Below are 18,580 nucleotides of genomic sequence, written 5' to 3'. Positions count from 1 at the left end.
TGCAAGGAAAATTGAACTGAATCTGTAGCTGCAGGATCTGGGTTTGAAACCCAACTCTGTCACTTGCTCCCTATTTCAATGAGGTCAGACGAGTCACGTAAACTCCCTGTGCCTCAGTTTCCTCACCTATAAATGAGAGAGGTGGAATTATCCTCTAAATTCTCTTCTAATCTTTAAATCTACAGTCCTATGATTTTTAAAAAATTTTAAAGATATTCTCAGAGATCATATATATATTTGGGGAATTAAATATTAAGTATCCGTCCTATAGCAACCAGTAGATTACTTTGATAATATGTTCCAAGTGGTATGTTCTAGTGAATAGTGTTGGATTTCAAGTCAAGAGGCCTGGGTCTGAATCCTGTCTCAGAAGTTTTCTAACTTTATACCTGTGGGTAAGCCACTTAAATTTTGCACACCTTAGTCTCCCCATCTTCAAAATGGGATTAATAAAAACCTGGACTCCCCACTTCACAAGATTGTTTTGAAGAATGTTTGTTACCGGTGTTTATAAGGTCTACCATGTTGAGTTGTTCTTTGTCTAGTGCCCTCATGACCTCTGTCATCCCTCTCTCCTTCCCTCCATCTGTGAGTCCGGGGCCACTTGAGCTTCAGCCTGGGAAGGGAAAGAGGAATGGTAGTGAATGGGATGGATAATTGTGAAGACTTCACAGGGTATGTCTAAAGGAGTAGGAGAGGTTTGGGATTTGGCCTTGTGATTCTGGAAGGTCAGGGCCTGGAGCTGTGGGCATGCCCTTCCCCCTCTCTCTTAGATGTTAGAAGATAATGAACTTCCTGTGAGCTATTTGTTCTCTGCTCCAGGAAGGTCTCTTCTCCCCCCTACCCCATTTCTTCTCCTAGACTTTCAGACACCACCTCAGCAGTTGAGTTCTGATAGGGAAAACCTGAATGGACCAGATCAACCTTGGTCCTGTCTAGTTTTCGCGCCTAGACTGTAAGCCCACCTCCCAGCCAATGGTGAGAAAGGATAGAGGTGGGTGGGAATCTTTTCATTAAAGAGTATAAATTAAGGCAGGTTCCCTTTTACCTCACCTCCTCCATTATGGAGGTGTGCCCAAATCTTGCAAGGTTCGTAAAATAAATTTACTTTGTTTCTCCTAAAGATGTCTCTCCTATTACTTAAAAATCCTGTCCCACACAGTAGTCAGTTCTATGGAGGCACCATCACATTGGGGTATCACTGAGGACAAAGAGACAGAAAGAAGGGGTACTTGCCTCTGGAACTCAGAACTGCTAGAAGAACTCACAGGGGAAAGAAAAGGTTAAATGATTAGCAACGTTTCTCTCTGGTCCTGGTCTGGCCTTACCTATACCTTTACTCTGCAAGAATGAAACAGCTACTATAGGAAGCAGCTGAACATAGCTGCCAGGGAAAAGACACTGAATGACAAAGTATTGGCTTCTTGTTGTTCAGTCACGTCCAACTCTTTGCAAACCCATTTGAGGTTTTCTTGGCAAAGATACTGGAGTGGTTCGCTATTTCCTTTGTCAGCTCATTTTACAGATGAAGAAACTGAGGCAAATAAGGTTAAGTGGCCCACCCTAGATCACACAGCTAATAAGTATCTAAGGTTTGATTTGAACTCAAATCCTCAACTAGGTGCTGTAGTGGTTAAAGCATCATGCCTGGCATCAGAAAGACCTGATTTCAGTGGCCTCAAGACACTTGCTAGCTCTGTGACCCGGGGCAAGTCACTTAAACCTGTTTGCCTCAGTTTCATCATCAATAAAAGGAACTGGAGAAGGAAATGGCAAATCATTTCAGTATCTTTGCCAAAAAAAAAACCCCAAAACCCAAAGAGGTCACCAATAGTCAGATACTACTAAAAATGGCCAAACAACAGTAACCTCCAGATCCCAGGTCAGGCTCTCTATCCACTGGGCTACTTACTGCCCTAAAGTACTGGCTGTCCAGCCCATACCAGATTCCAAGTCTATGCTCTCTGGTCCAGTCCCTGGAGAAATGTTTTTATGCCTACCAAAGTTGTCCAGTACTCTTCTGGAGTACCTCTCTAAATACAAACCTACTGAATTTAGGCCCAGGGGATTTTGCATTTTACCATTTTTTCTCCCTCAATCACATTCATTGCAGTTAGACCTCACTTTACCCAAGGTAAGAAAAAAGATGACCGCTTTGAACAGGAATGTGTCCTTCATCTAGAAGTCACTTTATATTATGTAAGAGTCTGCAAAATTAATGGGATCTTCGATTTAGAGCTGAATGGCTCCTTGGAGTCTTATTCCCTTATTTTATAGATGAGTAAGTTGAAGACCAAGGAGATTAGATAATAAGCCCAAGGAGTAGAGGTAGTAAAGTTGAGAAGTTCCATTTGAATCTACATCTTTTAACACCAGAAACAGTGCTCTCTTCACTTGACCACACGGGCTCCAATTGTTTCTCCTAAATGTTACTAAAAGTTGAATATTTAATTCAACTTGAGGTCATAGATTTTACGAAAGGGACATCACAGCCCATCTTGGTTTGTTTACTTGGATTTAAAAGGGACACCTCCATGACCATCTGGCCCAATTACCTCATTCAATAGATGAGGAATCTGAGTGGTCAGGGAAGGTGTGACTTGCCCAAGATTAAATAGACACTGTTCTTAAAGACTGGATTTTAACTTAAGCCATTTGACACCAGAGACACTGAGCTATCCACTGGACCTATTGAGTGTCTGAGTCATTGGGCTGTAATCTCTTCACTGGTTCATATTGTGTTCCAATTTTGCTCCACTACTCACTACCTGTTCATATCCCCTCTCTTGGTTTTGGTGTCTTCATGTTATGGGCTAGTGTTAGGCCAGTTGACTTTTAAGGTCTTTTCCATTAAAATCCATGGTTTTATGATCCAACATCCATCACTGAACCAGAGTTCAGTTGGAAAGGACCTCAAGGAGTATCTAAGAGGACTTAGATAGGACTCCTTGTTACAACATGCCCTCCCCTCCCCCTCCCCCCCCTCCTCCTTGATGTCCTGATGAACCTGTGATTTCACTGGTGGATAGAGATCTCAGGGAAGAACTTCCTTGATCAGAGCAGGTCAGAATCTTTTCTGCAAATTCTAGTCTTAGAGCCTAGCAATCTAGAGCACTGAGGTTAGATCACTTGTCCAGTTTCACAGAGGTATTAAATTATCAAAAGTGGGGACTTCCACATGTGTCTTTGGGGGGGGGGGGTCCCAAGGCCAAAGTTCTACCTATTGTACTATGCTGCCTCCTGTAAATTTCCTCTTTAAAACATGACAACTGACTGGCATTGAACATGATATTTCAGATGTGTTATCAGCTGTATAGACTATAATTTCCTTTGGGTCATTTGTTCGGTTGTTTTCAGTTACGTGTTGGCTAAGCTTTCCTTCCAAGTTAGCAACAAACTCTTCAGGCGGGGAGAAGTGCTCTACTCTGTTAAAATTAAGTCTTCTGGTAGTCATCTTGCCTTGAGGCCATCTCTTTTGTTGAATATGGACATTTAGCTTGGAGAGAATAAGTCTATGATTGGTCCAGCACTCAGTGCTATAGATCATCCTCATCATTCTCACATCCTGCCTGTCTCTCATCCTTACAATGATATCGTCTATTAAATGCCAATGTTTGCTGTGAGGGTGCATCCACAAAGTGCACCCAATCTCTTAGAAGCATTTCAAATGCCATATACCCCAGCCCCCTTCTTCTCACAACTCATGTTGCACCAAGCACTGGATCTGGCATCAAAAGACATCACTTCAAATCACATCTGTCTCTTATGTGCTGCTTGTTTGACCTTACTCCAATCACCTAACTTCTTTGGGCCTCAGTTTCTTTTTCTGAAAAATGAAATTACACTAGATGATCTTTTAGGTTCCTCCCACCTCAGAACCTTTGATCCTATTATACTAATGCATCATATAATATTGGTTATCATTAACCTTGTTTACCTTAACCCCTTACTAGCCTATAAACTATAAAGGTGGTGGTGGGGCTGTGCCAAGATAGCTGCTGGAAAGCAGGAACTTACTTAAGCTCTCCCCCAAATCCCTCCAAACACCTGTAAAAATGGCTCTGAACAAATTCTAGAGCTCCAGAACCCACAAAATAGCAGAGGGAAGCAGGTCTCCAGCCTAGGACAGCCTGGATGGTCACTGCTGTAATGGGTGAAAGTGGTCTGGCCCCAGCCCTGGGGGTGGCAGAGGTGGCATGGAAGTGGCGGCAGCAGCAGCAGTAGGAAGCTTCTGTGACTGCTTCCAGAGCTCCAGCATCAGCTGCTTCCTGAGTCCCTGGCTCACAAGGAGGTAGGAATGAAGAGGCAGATCAGAGTGGGAGTCCAAGGAGCACTTTGCTGGTGCAGAGGCAGGTTCTCTTGCTTTGCCCTACTTGGATCTGGATCACAGTCCTGGTTGGCTGGTTCTTGGGAGAAGAGGAGAGTTGCTGTGGCAGAGCTTCCTGTGTAGAAGTAGCTCTTAAGACATCGGCACAGCCCCTAAAGTTTGGGATAACGTGGTCTCTACTCTACAAGCAGTCATACCCTGACAAAAAGCTCAAGGGCCAAGTAGTTGGCTGGGAACATGAACAGGCAGCAAAAACAGACTCAGACTTCAGAATCTTCTTCTGATGACAAAGAAGATCAAAACATACAGCCAGAAGAAGTCAACAAGTCAAAGAGCCTACATCAAAAGCCTCCAAGAAAATTATGCATTGGTCTCAGGCCATGGAAGAGCTCAAAAAGGATTTGGAAAAGCAAGTAAGACAAATAGACAAATTGGGAAGAGAAATGAGAGTGATGCAAGAAAGTCATGAAAAATAAGTCAATGACTTGCTAAAGGAGACCCCAAAAATACTGATGAAAATAACACTTTAAAAAACAGATTAACCCAAATGTCAAAAGAGCTCCAAGAAAGCAAATGAGGAGAAGAATGCCTTAAAAGGCAGAATTAGCCAAATGGAAAAGGAGGTCCAAAAGACCACTGAAGAAAATACTACCTTAAAAATTAGATTGGAGCAAGTGGAAGCTAATGACTTTATGAGAAATCAAGATATTATAAAACAGAACCAAAGGAATGAAAAAGTGGAAGACAATGGGAAATATCTCATTGGAAAAACCACTGACCTGGAAAATAGATCCAGGAGAGAGAATTTAAAAATTATTGGACTACCTGAAAGCCATGATCAGAAAAAGAGCCTAGATATCATCTTTGAAGAAATTATCAAGGAGAACTGCCTTGATATTCTAGAGCCACGGGGCAAAATAGAAATTGAAAGAATCCATCCATCGCCTCCTCAAATAGATCCCAAAAAGAAATCTCCTAGGAATATTGTCGCCAAATTCCAGAGCTCCCAGATCAAGGAGAAAATACTGCAAGCAGCCAGAAAGAAACAATTTGAGTATTGTGGAAACATAATCAGAATAATCCAAGATCTGGCAGCTTCTACATTAAGAGATAGAAGGGCTTGGAATATGATATTCCGGAGGTCAATGGAGCTAGGATTAAAACCAAGAATCACCTACCCAGCATGCTCCAAGTATCATGCTCCAAGGCAAAATATGGATTTTCAATAAAATAGAGGACTTTCAAGCTTTCTCAGTGAAAAGACCTGAATAGAAATTTGACTTTCAAACACAAGAATCAAGAGAAGCATGGAAAGGTAACCAAGAAAGAGAAATCGTTAAGGGACTTACTAAAGTTGAACTGTTTTGTTTACATTCCTACATGGAAAGATGATGTGTGTAATTCATGAGACCTTTCTCAGTATTAGGGTAGTTGTAGGGAATATATATATATAGATATATATATATATATAATATATAGATATAGACAGAGGGCACAGGGTGAGTTGAATATGAAGGGATGATATCTAAAAAAATAAAATAAAATTAAGAGGGGAGAGAGGAATATATTGAGAGAGGGAAAAAGGGAGAGGTAGAATGGGGTAAATTATCTTACATAAAAGTGGCAAGAAAAGGCAGTTCTGTTGGAAGGGAAGAGGGGGCAGGTGAGGGGGAATAAGTGAATCTTGCTCTGATCAGATTTGACTTGAGAAGGGAGTAACAAAAACACTCAATTGGGTATCTTATACCACAGGAAAGTAGGGAAAGGGGACAAAAAGGGGGGATGATAGAAAGGAGGTCAGATGGGGAGAGGAGATAATCAAAAGCAAATACTTTTGAAAAAGGACAGGGTCAAGGGAGAAAATTGAATAAAGGGGGACAGGATAGGATGGAAGGAGTTATGGTTAGTCTTTCACAACATGATTGTTGTGGAAGTGTTTTGCATAGTGATACATGTGGCCTGTGTTGAGTTGCTTGCCTTCTTAGGGAGGGTAGGTGGGGAGGGAAGAGGGGAGAGAATTTGGAACTCAAAATTTTAAAAGCAGATGCTCCAACAAAAAGTTGTTTTTGCATGCAACTGGGAAATAAGATATATAGGGAATGGGGCATAGAAATCTATCCTGCCCTACAAGAAAGTAAGGGGAAAGGGGATAGGGGGGAGTGGGGTGACAGAAAGGAAGGCTGAGTGCAGAATGGGGCAATCAGAATATATGCCATCTTGGAGTGGGGGGGAGGGTAGAAATGGGGAGAAAATTTGTAACTCAAAATCTTGTTGAAATCAATGTTGAAAAATAAAATATTGAATAATAAAATATGAAAAGTTAAAAAAATTATGAAGGCATGAAGTAAGGATAGGACGTAAACCATATCATATCTAAATTTGTGATATCCTCCTCCTCTGCACACAGTTGGCATTTAGTAAATGTTTCCTTCATTGAATCCTGTATGAACACTCACTATATATTTTGGGACAGGGGTAATGAGAGAGGTTGAGTTTGGAGTATGTCACTTATTTACCAGTTTTACATCCCACATTTTGTTAGAGCCTTGCAATGGCAATCAGGAGACTTGAGTTCTCTTTCCAATGATTGCATTAAATCACCATATACCCTACAATAAAGTCCTTTCCTCTTTTTCTGGGCCTCAATTTCTTCCTCTCTCTGATGAATGAGATTCCTATCAGCGTTGATGATCCATGACAATTATGATGTTGTCTCTTTCTGCTCCTAAAAGGGGACATCAGAGATTCCTACCATAAACTTATTTCAAGGCTTAGAGATGAAGAATGGGGAGTAAGATGCTTATATACACAAAGCTTTCCAAGAGAGAAACTATGTTCTTTTTCATTTTGATGTTACAACTGCATTTGTTGAGTATAAAGAGGACTTTATAGAGAACTTGCCTTTTATCAGGATGGTAAATTCTACCCTGCACAGTTTCACTTCTTATTATTTCTCTGGTTGTTATTAAGTCAAAATAAGTTTTAAAAATACATGGTCCATACTATGACTTTATTTCTCTATTCATTAGCTGTCCTGATAACTATTGCCTCGCTAGACACTATTCCCAGAAAAGGAAGAACCATGGTGGCATTGTGTAAAGAATGCTAGATTTGAAGTTAGAGGATGTAGGTTTGAATCCTGCTTCTGCTACTTACTGACTGTGTAACCTTGAGCAATTCACTTCTTGTTGACCTAGAGTTTCCTTTTCTCTAACACCCCTTCCATCTCTAAATTCTATGGCTAAAATATGGGAGGCAACTTGTTAAGTGACTGCTTCATCCCCTTCGGAACCAAGGTGGATACTAGCCAAGGCAATTTACTGTTGCTCTCATCACCCATCCGAATTCTAGGTCTTGTGCCCCTTCCCCCACCCCCTTGTGGGAGTAGCAATGATGGCAGCAGATTGTTAAGATACCCCGGTGTGTCATGTACAAACATTTTCTGAGCCTCCCTTAAAGCTTTCTTCGTGCTCTCAAACAGCTAAAACACTTAATTTTATAATCCTTCTACAATTGCCTCCCCAAAAGTGATGTGTTTGTGGGGAAGCAGTTGGAATTTGAATCAAATTCCCTTCCCAACCACTCTCATCATCGAATGGCAAGCCAACTCCTAGTATTTTTATTCCTGTTTTTTAGTCTTAGAATGTCAAGCCTTTGAGAGAGAGATGGGTTTTGGGCCAGAGGGTGGCAAGCAAAATTGGTGCCCAATTCTGTTTTTCTTCTTCTGCTTTTCTTTCTATTATAAGAAGATTTATGTATTTAAATGAAAGGTACTATGCCCTAGAAAGGCAAGAACTCTATATCCCTAGACTGTAGGCCTTAGTGGATATAAAGCACTTAGAAACTTACACAGGGGCAGAGACCGTATTCTAACCAGTCTAGCAATGAATTGTCTGAGCATATGGGGGAGGGGGTTTGGAGGAAGTGGGAATTGTTGTCATAGACAGTATAAAACCCCTACCTGGAATTAGAGGGAAGATATGAAGAAGGGAAGATAAGATTACACAAGCACAATAGGGATATATTGTAGTGCACCTTAAATGGCAAGCAGAGAAATAATACATTATCCAATAGACATATGAGTGAATAGGTAATGGGGAACTGCTGGGTGTTTTTGAGCAGACATGTGACATGTTCATTATAATACTTTAGAAAATTTGATTTGAGGGTGCTGAATAGTTTAATTTTGACAAACTATTTGGCAGAGGCGGAGGGTAAGGAATGTAAGGTCAGGATTCTGTGAATTCTGAGTTTTGGTTCCAGTTTAATATCCTCATAAAGGTGTTTGGCAGGTGATTAAAGGTACCATCTACCTTGCACATAGCAAACAGGTGTTAAGTTTCAGACTAAGACAGGAAATGGTGTAATATTAATTAAGTTGGGACTTTTTTACTGTTTTAGAATGCTAAATTAGTTGTGTCTTTGATTGAGCCTTACTAGGTGCAAAGCCCCAGGCCCAAACCCCTAATTAATAGGTGATAAGCCCATGTTGGCATGAAGCCCTCAGGGCCCTAAGGGGAGTGGCTAAGACCAGAGCCAATAGTATACACTTAAGTTCTGGTCGCTCAGATGGCGTTTGATGACATCCAAAGACTATATAAAAAGAGAGAACAGAGCTATTTGCTTGAGGCTTTCACTCCTGGAGGAGTGTTGGTGTGGGACTCTGGGCAGCTGCTCTAAGGGCCTCCCGGCTTGTCAACCCAGATATTGATGGTTTCTTGGTTACTAGGAATTGTGATCTGGTCTGTTTATATTGTGTATGTTTGTAACTTGTTTGTATTTGCTCTGAAGTTCAGGTTGCTGGCTTTTCCTCCTGAACTAAGTGATTTTATATGTGTATGTTGGATTAAAGTAAGATTGTTAACCCCTTAATGTTGCTTTCCTTAGTAAAGCAGATCAAAAGAGCCTGTGCTGGCAGCGTTCTTGTTGTTGGGCTTGTGTTGGTCTTTCACCACCTCAACAGCTACTAGTCAAATTGTTGCAACAAAAGGTCATGGGAAAGAATTTGACAAAGAAGCAGGAGGGAGTGACTATAAAGGGCTGATGGTGAGAGGAGCATGAGGGTAAAATTATAATGCTACTTCTGACAGAAGTCCTTCTCCCTGATTGTTGTTGTTGTTATTCAGTTGTTTTCAGTTGTGCCCAACTCTCCATGATCTTATTTGGCATTTTCTTGGCAAAGATACTGGAGTAGTTTGCCATTCCTTCTCCAACTCCTTTTACATATGACGAAACTGAGACAAACTGGTTAAGTGACTCACTCAGGATCACACGGCTAATAAGTGTCTGAGGTCACATTTGAACTCAAGACGATGAATTTTCCTGACTCCAGACCGACCTGGATCTCTATCTACTGTGCCACCTAGCTGCCCTCCTCCATAATGGACTACTCATATTGAGAATCTGTTTGCATCCCCTGCTATCAAACGGACAGCTAAGACTGGGAAAAGCACTGACCTTCATGAGCTCTTGGGTCCTCAATTTCATTCTCCATGCCTAAGTCTTAGCTCCAAATTTAGTCCATCTTCACTTGATAACTAGCCCTGAGTCACTCAGATCAGTTTTGAAGTGTGGTATTGAACTGTTTTTCCATCCAACTGGGACTCACCATACATTTCCTAAATGTCTTTCATTCAAAGCAGATTATTTGCTTTCTAATTCTTGAAAGAACCTGCGCCCTACATCCTCTACTTTCCCCCTCAGCAGTAGATTTCTTTATTCCTTGTTTCATTACTATTATGTATTATTCATTCCTTTCACTGACTGTATGCCAAGAATAAATACTTAGTGCAGCTAAGCATGATTTGTTCATTGCAATGATTGTTGACTTCATTACTCCAATGTCATGTCATTAGGACTTAGGAAACATAGCAGTTGAGGGAGGAGGAAGACTTTGTAGAGGTGCTGGCTCCAGTACTGTTTTCTGACTGGGAAAATCCAAAATAATTCACAAACCCTTAATAACAAGTTGTCACCATCCACTAAAACTTCAGAGACAGAATTTGGAAGACAGATGATCATCGGTTCTCTGAGAACCATAGACAGTGGCACTTCTTGGCACTTCTGCTTGTCAGGGATCATGCCCACACCTGCCCTACTGTGAAATTTCCCACTACCAGATTCTTTCTACTTTAAATAAGATCATGATGGAAGATAGCAGTAACACTTGGGGGTTAAACAGTATTGACCCTTTGGAAAGAGGTGGAATCTGGAAATAGGAGATTTAGAAACAATCTTTGTACATAGATGGATTAATGGAAAACAAAATAATGATTTGTTGCTGCTATGAAGAGACCATAGAAAGGGAAGAACAAAGGAAAAAGTTTAAGAATGAGAAAGTTTATATGAGCAAGTGAAATATGAACATTCAGAGAAGGACGGATTGGAGAGTATAGTGTCTTGGAAGCAAAAATAGTATTTCAAGAAGAGGGTGACCAACAGTATAGAATGCTGAAGATAAAAATAGGAACCAGAGATTTTAGAGCTGAAATGAACCATATAGATAATCTAGTCCTTATTTTCCAGTTGAGGGAACTGGAGCTCTCTCTGGGTTCTGAGGCCCAGAAAGATTAGATGAGATGACACACTAAGGTCATAAATGCAATGGGGGAAGAAGTTAGTGAAGTTAACAAGAGGAAGAATAAAGTTTGCATAGAATGATGGGGAACAAAAGCCTGCTCTTACCAACCCTGTTTCTATTTATCCTCCTTTCTCTAAATCTATTGTCTAAGCCACCACTTTTATCATTTAATAATAATGGGTCATATTCAATTCCTCTCTCATAGTTTACTTTGTGAGAAAATCTTATCTCCTCCCAACAATAAGGGCTTCTTTCCCTGGATGAGAACAGAGTGGCTAAGCACAGGTCCAGACACTAGGTAGGTCAGTAGTACTTAATTGTAGAATTGAATTGATCTGAATAAATTAAAGTGGGTATTCAGGATTTCCCTGATGAATCTAAGTTCTCAGAGGCAAGGAATGTTTAGGTCCTCGAAAGAGAGAGAAATAAACATAATGCTATTCAGTCAACCAAGTATTTACTAAGTACCTGCTATTAATATATTTTGAATAAAGCTGAAATCAGATTAGGTTAAAAGAAGGGGAAATGTCCTTCATCTATTCAGTACAGCATCAGAAGTATTAATAATAATACTAAAATAATTAATAATATCTTACTCTTCTGTGACATTTTACATTCATAAAGGATTAGGATCTTGGATGATCCCACCTGAATGGGACCTTTGAGGTCATCCAGGCCCACACGGTGTCTCCCACCACAAATTCCCCCAGGGATTTGGGGAGGATAGAGTAATACCTGATATTCCAGCTTCCTTTAAACAAGAACAATCCCAAAACCTTACTATCTAATATGCTTTACTAGTTCCTCACTGGCACAACCTCCCTTCCATTTCCTGATTTAATAAATACCTAATTAATGACATGTTTCTTTCTTTGCTCTTTCACTCATCTTCCTTAATTCCCTAAGTAGTTTACTCCTCTTGCCCTATAATAAAAAGTTTTAGGGGCAGGCCTAACTTAGGTCTAACCAATTTTGGTTCAAATCGAGGTTCTCTTAGGTCATTCAACAGTTAACAACAAGAGGTTTACTTATTCATAGCAAAGAAAGGCTACTTAATGGATATTCATTTTTCCTTTTTGTTCTGATTCTTCTTTTACAACATGACTAATGTGGAAATATGGTAATATAATTTTACACGTATAGCCTATATCAGATTGCAGGCCATCTTTGGGGAGAGGGAAAATTTAGAACCCAAAATCTTATAAAAATGAATGTTAAAAGTAAAACTAAATAAATAAATAAATTTAAAACAAAAAACACATGAACGTTTATAAAATATTTTACATACATTTTCATTTGAGACCGTATATATAAATAAATGCATATTTGCATACATATTTCTACATATAAACATTTATTTGTAATTTGCTTCTTTAGAAACAAAACTGTATTGTGCCCCCCCCAAAAAAAATTAAGGAATTTCAAGCACTTAGCTGATTTAGATTCTCCTCCTCACCCTTATTTACATAGGATAGAAAGGGGTCAGGTCAGCCAAGCAAGGTGGGATGATTTTAACATATCTACTATGACTTAAAGCCCTGAGTCATGGTGTATGCCTTTTAATGCTCTTCAGTGACCATAAAGCTACATCAGTATGGTCAGAGGCTGTCAGAAAACTTCAATGCACTTTGAGCCTTGGCCAATCAACTTTCAGCATAATTTTGTCATCTTTTAAGGAAAAACTAGCCTCACCCATGTTAAGGTTGTTGGGGAACCCTGCCAAAAAGAGATTTACTGTAAATGAGTACTGACAGAAGCTGGTGTGGCGGGGAGATACTAACATAAAAACCACAAAGTTTACGTATTACAATGGTTTTTCTGGTTCAGTCTTCCCTAACAGTAAACTACAAGGAACTTGGCCTTGATCTTTCTCAGTTACCTATTCCTTTCTGAATGACCCACTTCTGGCAGGTCTCATTCATATTATAGCCAAGTTTTATCACTGAACTGGAAACTCAACAAATCAGCCTCACCAAATCTGTTTCTCTCCCCATTTGGTTAAGCCACCAAACCTGGAGTCATAACTAGGGCAGGGCATTTCTTCCCCAGGCTTATGAGGAAGTATCTAGGCTTATGGTCCTCCACTCACCTGAGATAGGTAACACCCTGCTTCCTTGCTTACTCCCAGGTGGCTACTCTTGGTGTCCCCTCTGTGTCACCCCTCCTTCAAGGGCCTCCTTCAATCCCAGCCCTAATGGGGTCATCAGCTGTCCTGGCCACCTCCATCTACATCAGTCCCCATCTCTCAAATGGTTTTGCTCCAGTTGAATGAATTCCAGGTAAAGACTCCTCCTAACAGACCTAGGAAACATCAGTTGGTAGTTCAGAACAATGTCAATCTCAAATGATTCAACCATTTTTATCTGTAACTTGGATAATCACATCGAGATTTGACCTTTTATATCTCCTCCTCTTCGTGTTTCTAGTTTCTCTTTCTCATCATTAATGTTAGCACTTTATCGCTGGGGCTAGAAAGGCCCCTGTGGCTGACGGGCAAGAGATATAATGCACTGACTACTATGGTCTCCAGAGGTAGTTTCCAATTACACATTCTCACTAGAGATTAAGCATCTCAATGTGGTTTCATTCCCCATCTTAGTGTAATCTTCCTAGCCAGTCAGTAAGCCTATATCTTCCCACTGTTTTGAGGTACAGAGCTCAATTATTGAAGATTATTTAATGGTAAATATTTAGGGATAAGGAGGAGAAGGAGATAGTTCTGTTAACACAAATCCCTTTAGAATTTTAAAAGGTCCTTGGGAATATTGATAGGAATGCATTTGATAAAATATTCATTTAATTAAACTTTAAGTGATTCTGTTGTTTACTTTTTGGCTAATATTTATAGAGCTAGCAGGAACAGAATTCTGATCATTCTTTCAGTATTCATGCCTTTATATTTGGCATCTTTTCCTACATCAAATAAAACTCCTTATATACAGATTATCAGAAATATATTCAAAAGTTTTAAATGTGAATAATGATTACAAAAAAAGAAAAAATACAGTCCTCCCACTTCCTAGGAGGAACCCATTGAGGTCAGAGTCCTTATTTAATGTCTTTCTATGAGGCTGGTTTTATAAGTTCCTAGAGAGAGTACTCCCAATACTGTCCTTGAAAGGTTCTCCTATCACCTCCTACCTCAAATGATTGTCCTAATTTATTAGCTTTTCATTCATAGTCACCTTGGTATGACCTCATTACAACGCTCTAAGCTTTTCTATTCCTATCCATTACACTCCCTGTCCTTCATTCAAGCTGATCTATTGAGAGTCCCCTGAACGATCCTGGACTTTAGCAAGAAGAGCCCTTAGACATCTGGTCCAATCCCTGCATGTTACAAATTAGGATCACAGGAGTAGAAATCAAAGCTAAAGTGACCTCTGATATCATCTATCCAACTGTGACATTTAACAAAGCAGGCAACTAAAGATAAGAAGCTTTAGACTGTTGGCTTCTAATCACATAGGAAATAAAGCAGACCTGAGATTCAGACACAGTTCCCTCTTTATATTTACTTGTGATTTTCTAGCCTCATTGAAGGGGAAGATGCCTTCCTTTCACCTCTTTGCCTCCCTAGACTACAGTTTAAGAGGAAGTAGATGCTTCCTTTAATGCTCATATCTTCCGTGAGACTTTCCTTGGCAATTCCAAATCACAAAGATCTCTCCTTTTTCTAGAATTCCAACATAAGAATTATAGACTTTATATCATAAAGCCTACAAATATAAGAATTATAGGCATCAACTCTTTGGGTACTCACTGTAGAATATGATGTATCTTATATTGTTATCTTTTTCTTAACTTTGTGTGTTAAATTTAAATACATTACATGATTGCACATATATAACCTATATCTGACTGCACCTTCTCAGGGAGGAGGGAGGGGAGGAAAGGATAGAATTTAGAATTCAGATTTTTTTAATGTTTTAAAATTGTGTTAACATGTAATTGGGGAAAAATAAAATAGTATATATTAAAAACACACACACATATGTTTCATCTCAACTGATTTATAATAGATGCTTAATTAGTGTTCACCAAATGAAAAAATGATTGAATGAATCCTATCCTGGGAGAAATCCCACTGAGTCAGTGACTCTTTGGGAAGACCCAGTAATGTTGAAATACTCTCAGGAAATGTGGGACCCTTGTTGATCCACTTCTGTCAGTGTTTCCTTAAGGGAAGAAAAGGAGAGAGAATTTTCAAAGCTAACACAGAAGCTATTTTTTCCCATTCATTCATTTTATCTACAAAATTATTCAGCTGGCTATCTGATTGTGCCACATCCTGGATTATGATCCTACAAACTCTATTTAATTCCTCATTTGCCTGTTAAATATATGCTGAGACCAGAATATTGTGCTAGGTACCAGCAGAGAAATGAACTCTAAATAAAGCAGGTTTCCTCTGTTACAGAAATAAGACACAAACACAAATAACCATAAAAAATAATATATAAATATATTGAAGAGGCAAAAACAAAATGTGCTTTCATTTATTCAGACAGATTTTTCCGTCAATGAGGTTGACTGAATCACAGACAGTAATAGAGTACTCCCTTTTGTGTAATGACAAGCAGGTTAGGACTTTTTTGTTATCTTTTTTTGGAGTGCTTCTCAGCACTAAGGCAATCAAGTGCCTTTGAGTCTTGCCTTTGTTTCAATCAAGAGTCTTTGATTAGATCAAGAGTCTTTGATCTGCTTAAGTCACAAGAAAGCATAAATCACATGAGTTTGAGTCACATGGTTGTGACACCCTCTGACCCTGAAGAAGGGGGTGTGTGTGTGTGTGTATGTATATATATATATTTGGAGGTTAGCATTTTGCTTTGGGGCTCACTCATTGGAAGAGCGTTCCTGTGATTTCACCAGATGAGACTCTAGGTAGCCATTAAGGAGCTCCCCAGCTTTGAAAACCCGGATGTTGGTGCTTTCTCTCTCTGGTAACCATGTATGTATGTATTCTCATGGACAGACAGTTAGAAACCCTTTCTGCTGATTAATGTTATTTTGCTCTGTTTATATAATTTCCGCTTGTAATTTCTGTTTGTGTTTTCTCTGAAGCTCGGGTTGCTGACTTTTTTCCCTGAATTAAGTGCATGATATATGTATGTTTAGTTAAAGTGAAATTGTAAACCCCTTAAAGTTGCCTTTCTTAGAAAAGCAGATCAAAGAATCTGTGCTCGCAGCCCTCCTGTGTGCTGGTGTTATTGGCCTTACACAGCCACAGCAGCTGCAAGTAACGTTGTTTCACTCAGGTGGCAGGGAACTGGGCTTTATGTGTCCCTACGGACTGTAGTTCCTGCAGCTCTCCAGAGCTGACTCATAATCTCCAATGCCAAACATTAAGGCTTATTGATCCACAAGCCCTATTTCTATAAACTTCTATCATTTTATACTTACTTGAATGCCTAGGAAAATTCAAAAAGGTATATTTCCAGATGATTCCAAAAGTGAAGCTTTCTCATTGTGTTTGATGAGGCGAGAGATTTCATAACCCAGGATTTAGGCAGGAGGATCTCTTAATTGGCTTATGGATTGGTAAATGGATTAGAGCTCTATCAGCTTTATGTAGCAAAGTGAGATTTCTCCTTGCCCATCAAGATTAGACCATAACTTGGATAATGCCAGCATCCAAATTTTTTATCTGACCTGTTTATAGCCCTTGGTCCTTTAGCACAGTGCTCTGTTTGCAAGAATCACTTAATAAATGTTGAAAATTACTATTTCAATCAATAATGACTAAATATATGAATGAAACAAACTTGTTTAGAATCTGTGCCTAAGGCATAAACATGAGCATAGATTTGAAGTTCATATACTTACCTGTCCCCTAGGGTTAGAAGGAAGAGGTGTCTAAACAGATTCCTTGACCTCATCCTTTCCTGTTCTTCATTCTTAGGCAGCATCACCACTTACTTCAGTTGCACTCCAGACAACCACAGTGGCGGTTCAGATCTTAAGTCCAAATGCACTGTTTATAAAAAACTTGACCCTGACCTTGACTTTCTTTTCTGTTTCTCCCATAGAAGTAGTTCATCTGAGTCTTCCTGAGGAGCAAAGGATCATCGTCACTACAGTGACCGTCGGGCTCAGCACAGTATTAACTTGTGGCATCCAAGGGGCCCTCAGGCCACCCATCATATGGGAGCGCAATGGAATCACCCTAAACTTCTTGGATTTGGAAGATATCAATGTAAGTCTTCATCTTTTTTTCTTAAAAATTAATAAATAAACCTCTACCTCTAATATCTTTTTCCAGTGTGCTGTGCCTCCTGGCAAATATATTGGATTTAGTTGGCATTACCTAATTACATACTTTCCAGACAGAAGCAGAGACTTCGTGTGTTCAGGATAAATGGGACTATAGGTTGGGCTTGAATGCTAGATTGCAGAGAGCCCTGAATGATGAGCTACTAAGACATTTGAATTGGGTGTGGTAAATAGCAGAAGGAATCATTGGTGGTTTCTGAGCACAGGAGTGATGTTACGCAGCTTAAAAAAATGATACGATCTTTTTTTTTTTTACCAGCCTTGTACTTTATTCTAATAAGAAATTCCTGTTGAAGAAATTTATTCTACCAAAGCAAAGCAGCACATTTTCTGCAGTTTATTGTCTGGGAGAGCTGCATGGTACACTGAGAGGTTAAATGTCCTGCCCAGGGTCACGAAAGCAATATGTGTTAAGTTCAGCATTTGATTTCAGGACTCCCAGGTCACCTCTCTGTTCAGTATGCCATGTTCCCTCTCTAAGTCATCAGTAGACTGAATTAATAGTTGTCTAATGACCTAAACAAGCAGCTAGATGGCACAGTGGATAGTGTCAGGCCTGGAGTTAGAAAGACTCATTTTCCCTGAGTTCCAATCTAGCCTCAAACAGTTACTAGGTATGTGACCCTGGGCAAGTCACTTAACCCTGCTTGCCTTAGTTTCCAAATCTGTACAATGAACTAGAGAAGGAAATGCCAAATCATTACAGTATCTTTGCCAAGAAAACCCCAAACTGGGTCATGAAGAGTCAGACATGACTGAAAATGACTGAACAAATGACCCAAACAAAGGAAATAATAGTCTATACAGTTGATAACACATCTGAAATACCATGTTCAGTGCCAGTCAGTTGCCATGTTTTAAAGAGGAAATTTATAAGAGGCAGCATAGTATAATAGGTAGAATGTTGGCCTTGGGACCACCCCCCCCCCCAAGACACATGTTGAAGTCCCCAGCTTTGATTATTTAATACCTCTGTGAAACTGGACAAGTCATCTAACCTCAGTGCTCCAGATTGCTAGTCTCTAAGACTAGAAATTGCAGAAAAGATTCTGACCTGCTCTGATCAAGGAAGTTCTTCCTTGAGATTTCCATCTACCAGTGAAATCACAGGTTCATCAGGACATCAAGGGGGAGGAGGAGGAGGGGGTGGGGAAGGGGTAGGGGAGGGCATGTTGTAACAAGGAGTCCTATCTAAGTCCTCTTAGATACTCTGAAGTCCCTTCCAATCATCATAACTCTGGTTCAGTGATGGATGTTGGATCATAAAACCATGGATTTTAATGGAAAAGACCTTAAAAGTCAACTGGCCTAACACTAGCCCATAACAGATGAAGAAACTAAAACCAAGAGAGGGGATATGAACGGGTAGTGAGTGGTAGAGCAAAATTGGAACACAA

General features: G+C 39.8%; 1 protein-coding gene across 1 annotated transcript in view; it reads left to right on the top strand.

Moving 5' to 3' along the window:
• The window catches only part of FSTL4 (follistatin like 4), an 856,236-nt gene that overhangs the window by 707,540 nt on the left and 130,116 nt on the right, over nt 1-18,580 (top strand). Inside the window, exon 6 of the mRNA XM_036752996.1 lies at nt 16,940-17,106. Within this exon, the coding sequence (XP_036608891.1) occupies nt 16,940-17,106 (167 nt within the window). The remainder of the gene's footprint in view (nt 1-16,939; nt 17,107-18,580) is intronic.

This window comes from Trichosurus vulpecula, chromosome 3, assembly GCF_011100635.1.
Source record: "Trichosurus vulpecula isolate mTriVul1 chromosome 3, mTriVul1.pri, whole genome shotgun sequence".
Classification (NCBI taxonomy): domain Eukaryota; kingdom Metazoa; phylum Chordata; class Mammalia; order Diprotodontia; family Phalangeridae; genus Trichosurus; species Trichosurus vulpecula.
Note: the sequence above shows the minus strand (reverse complement) of the source record. Positions and strands in the feature narration are given on the sequence as shown.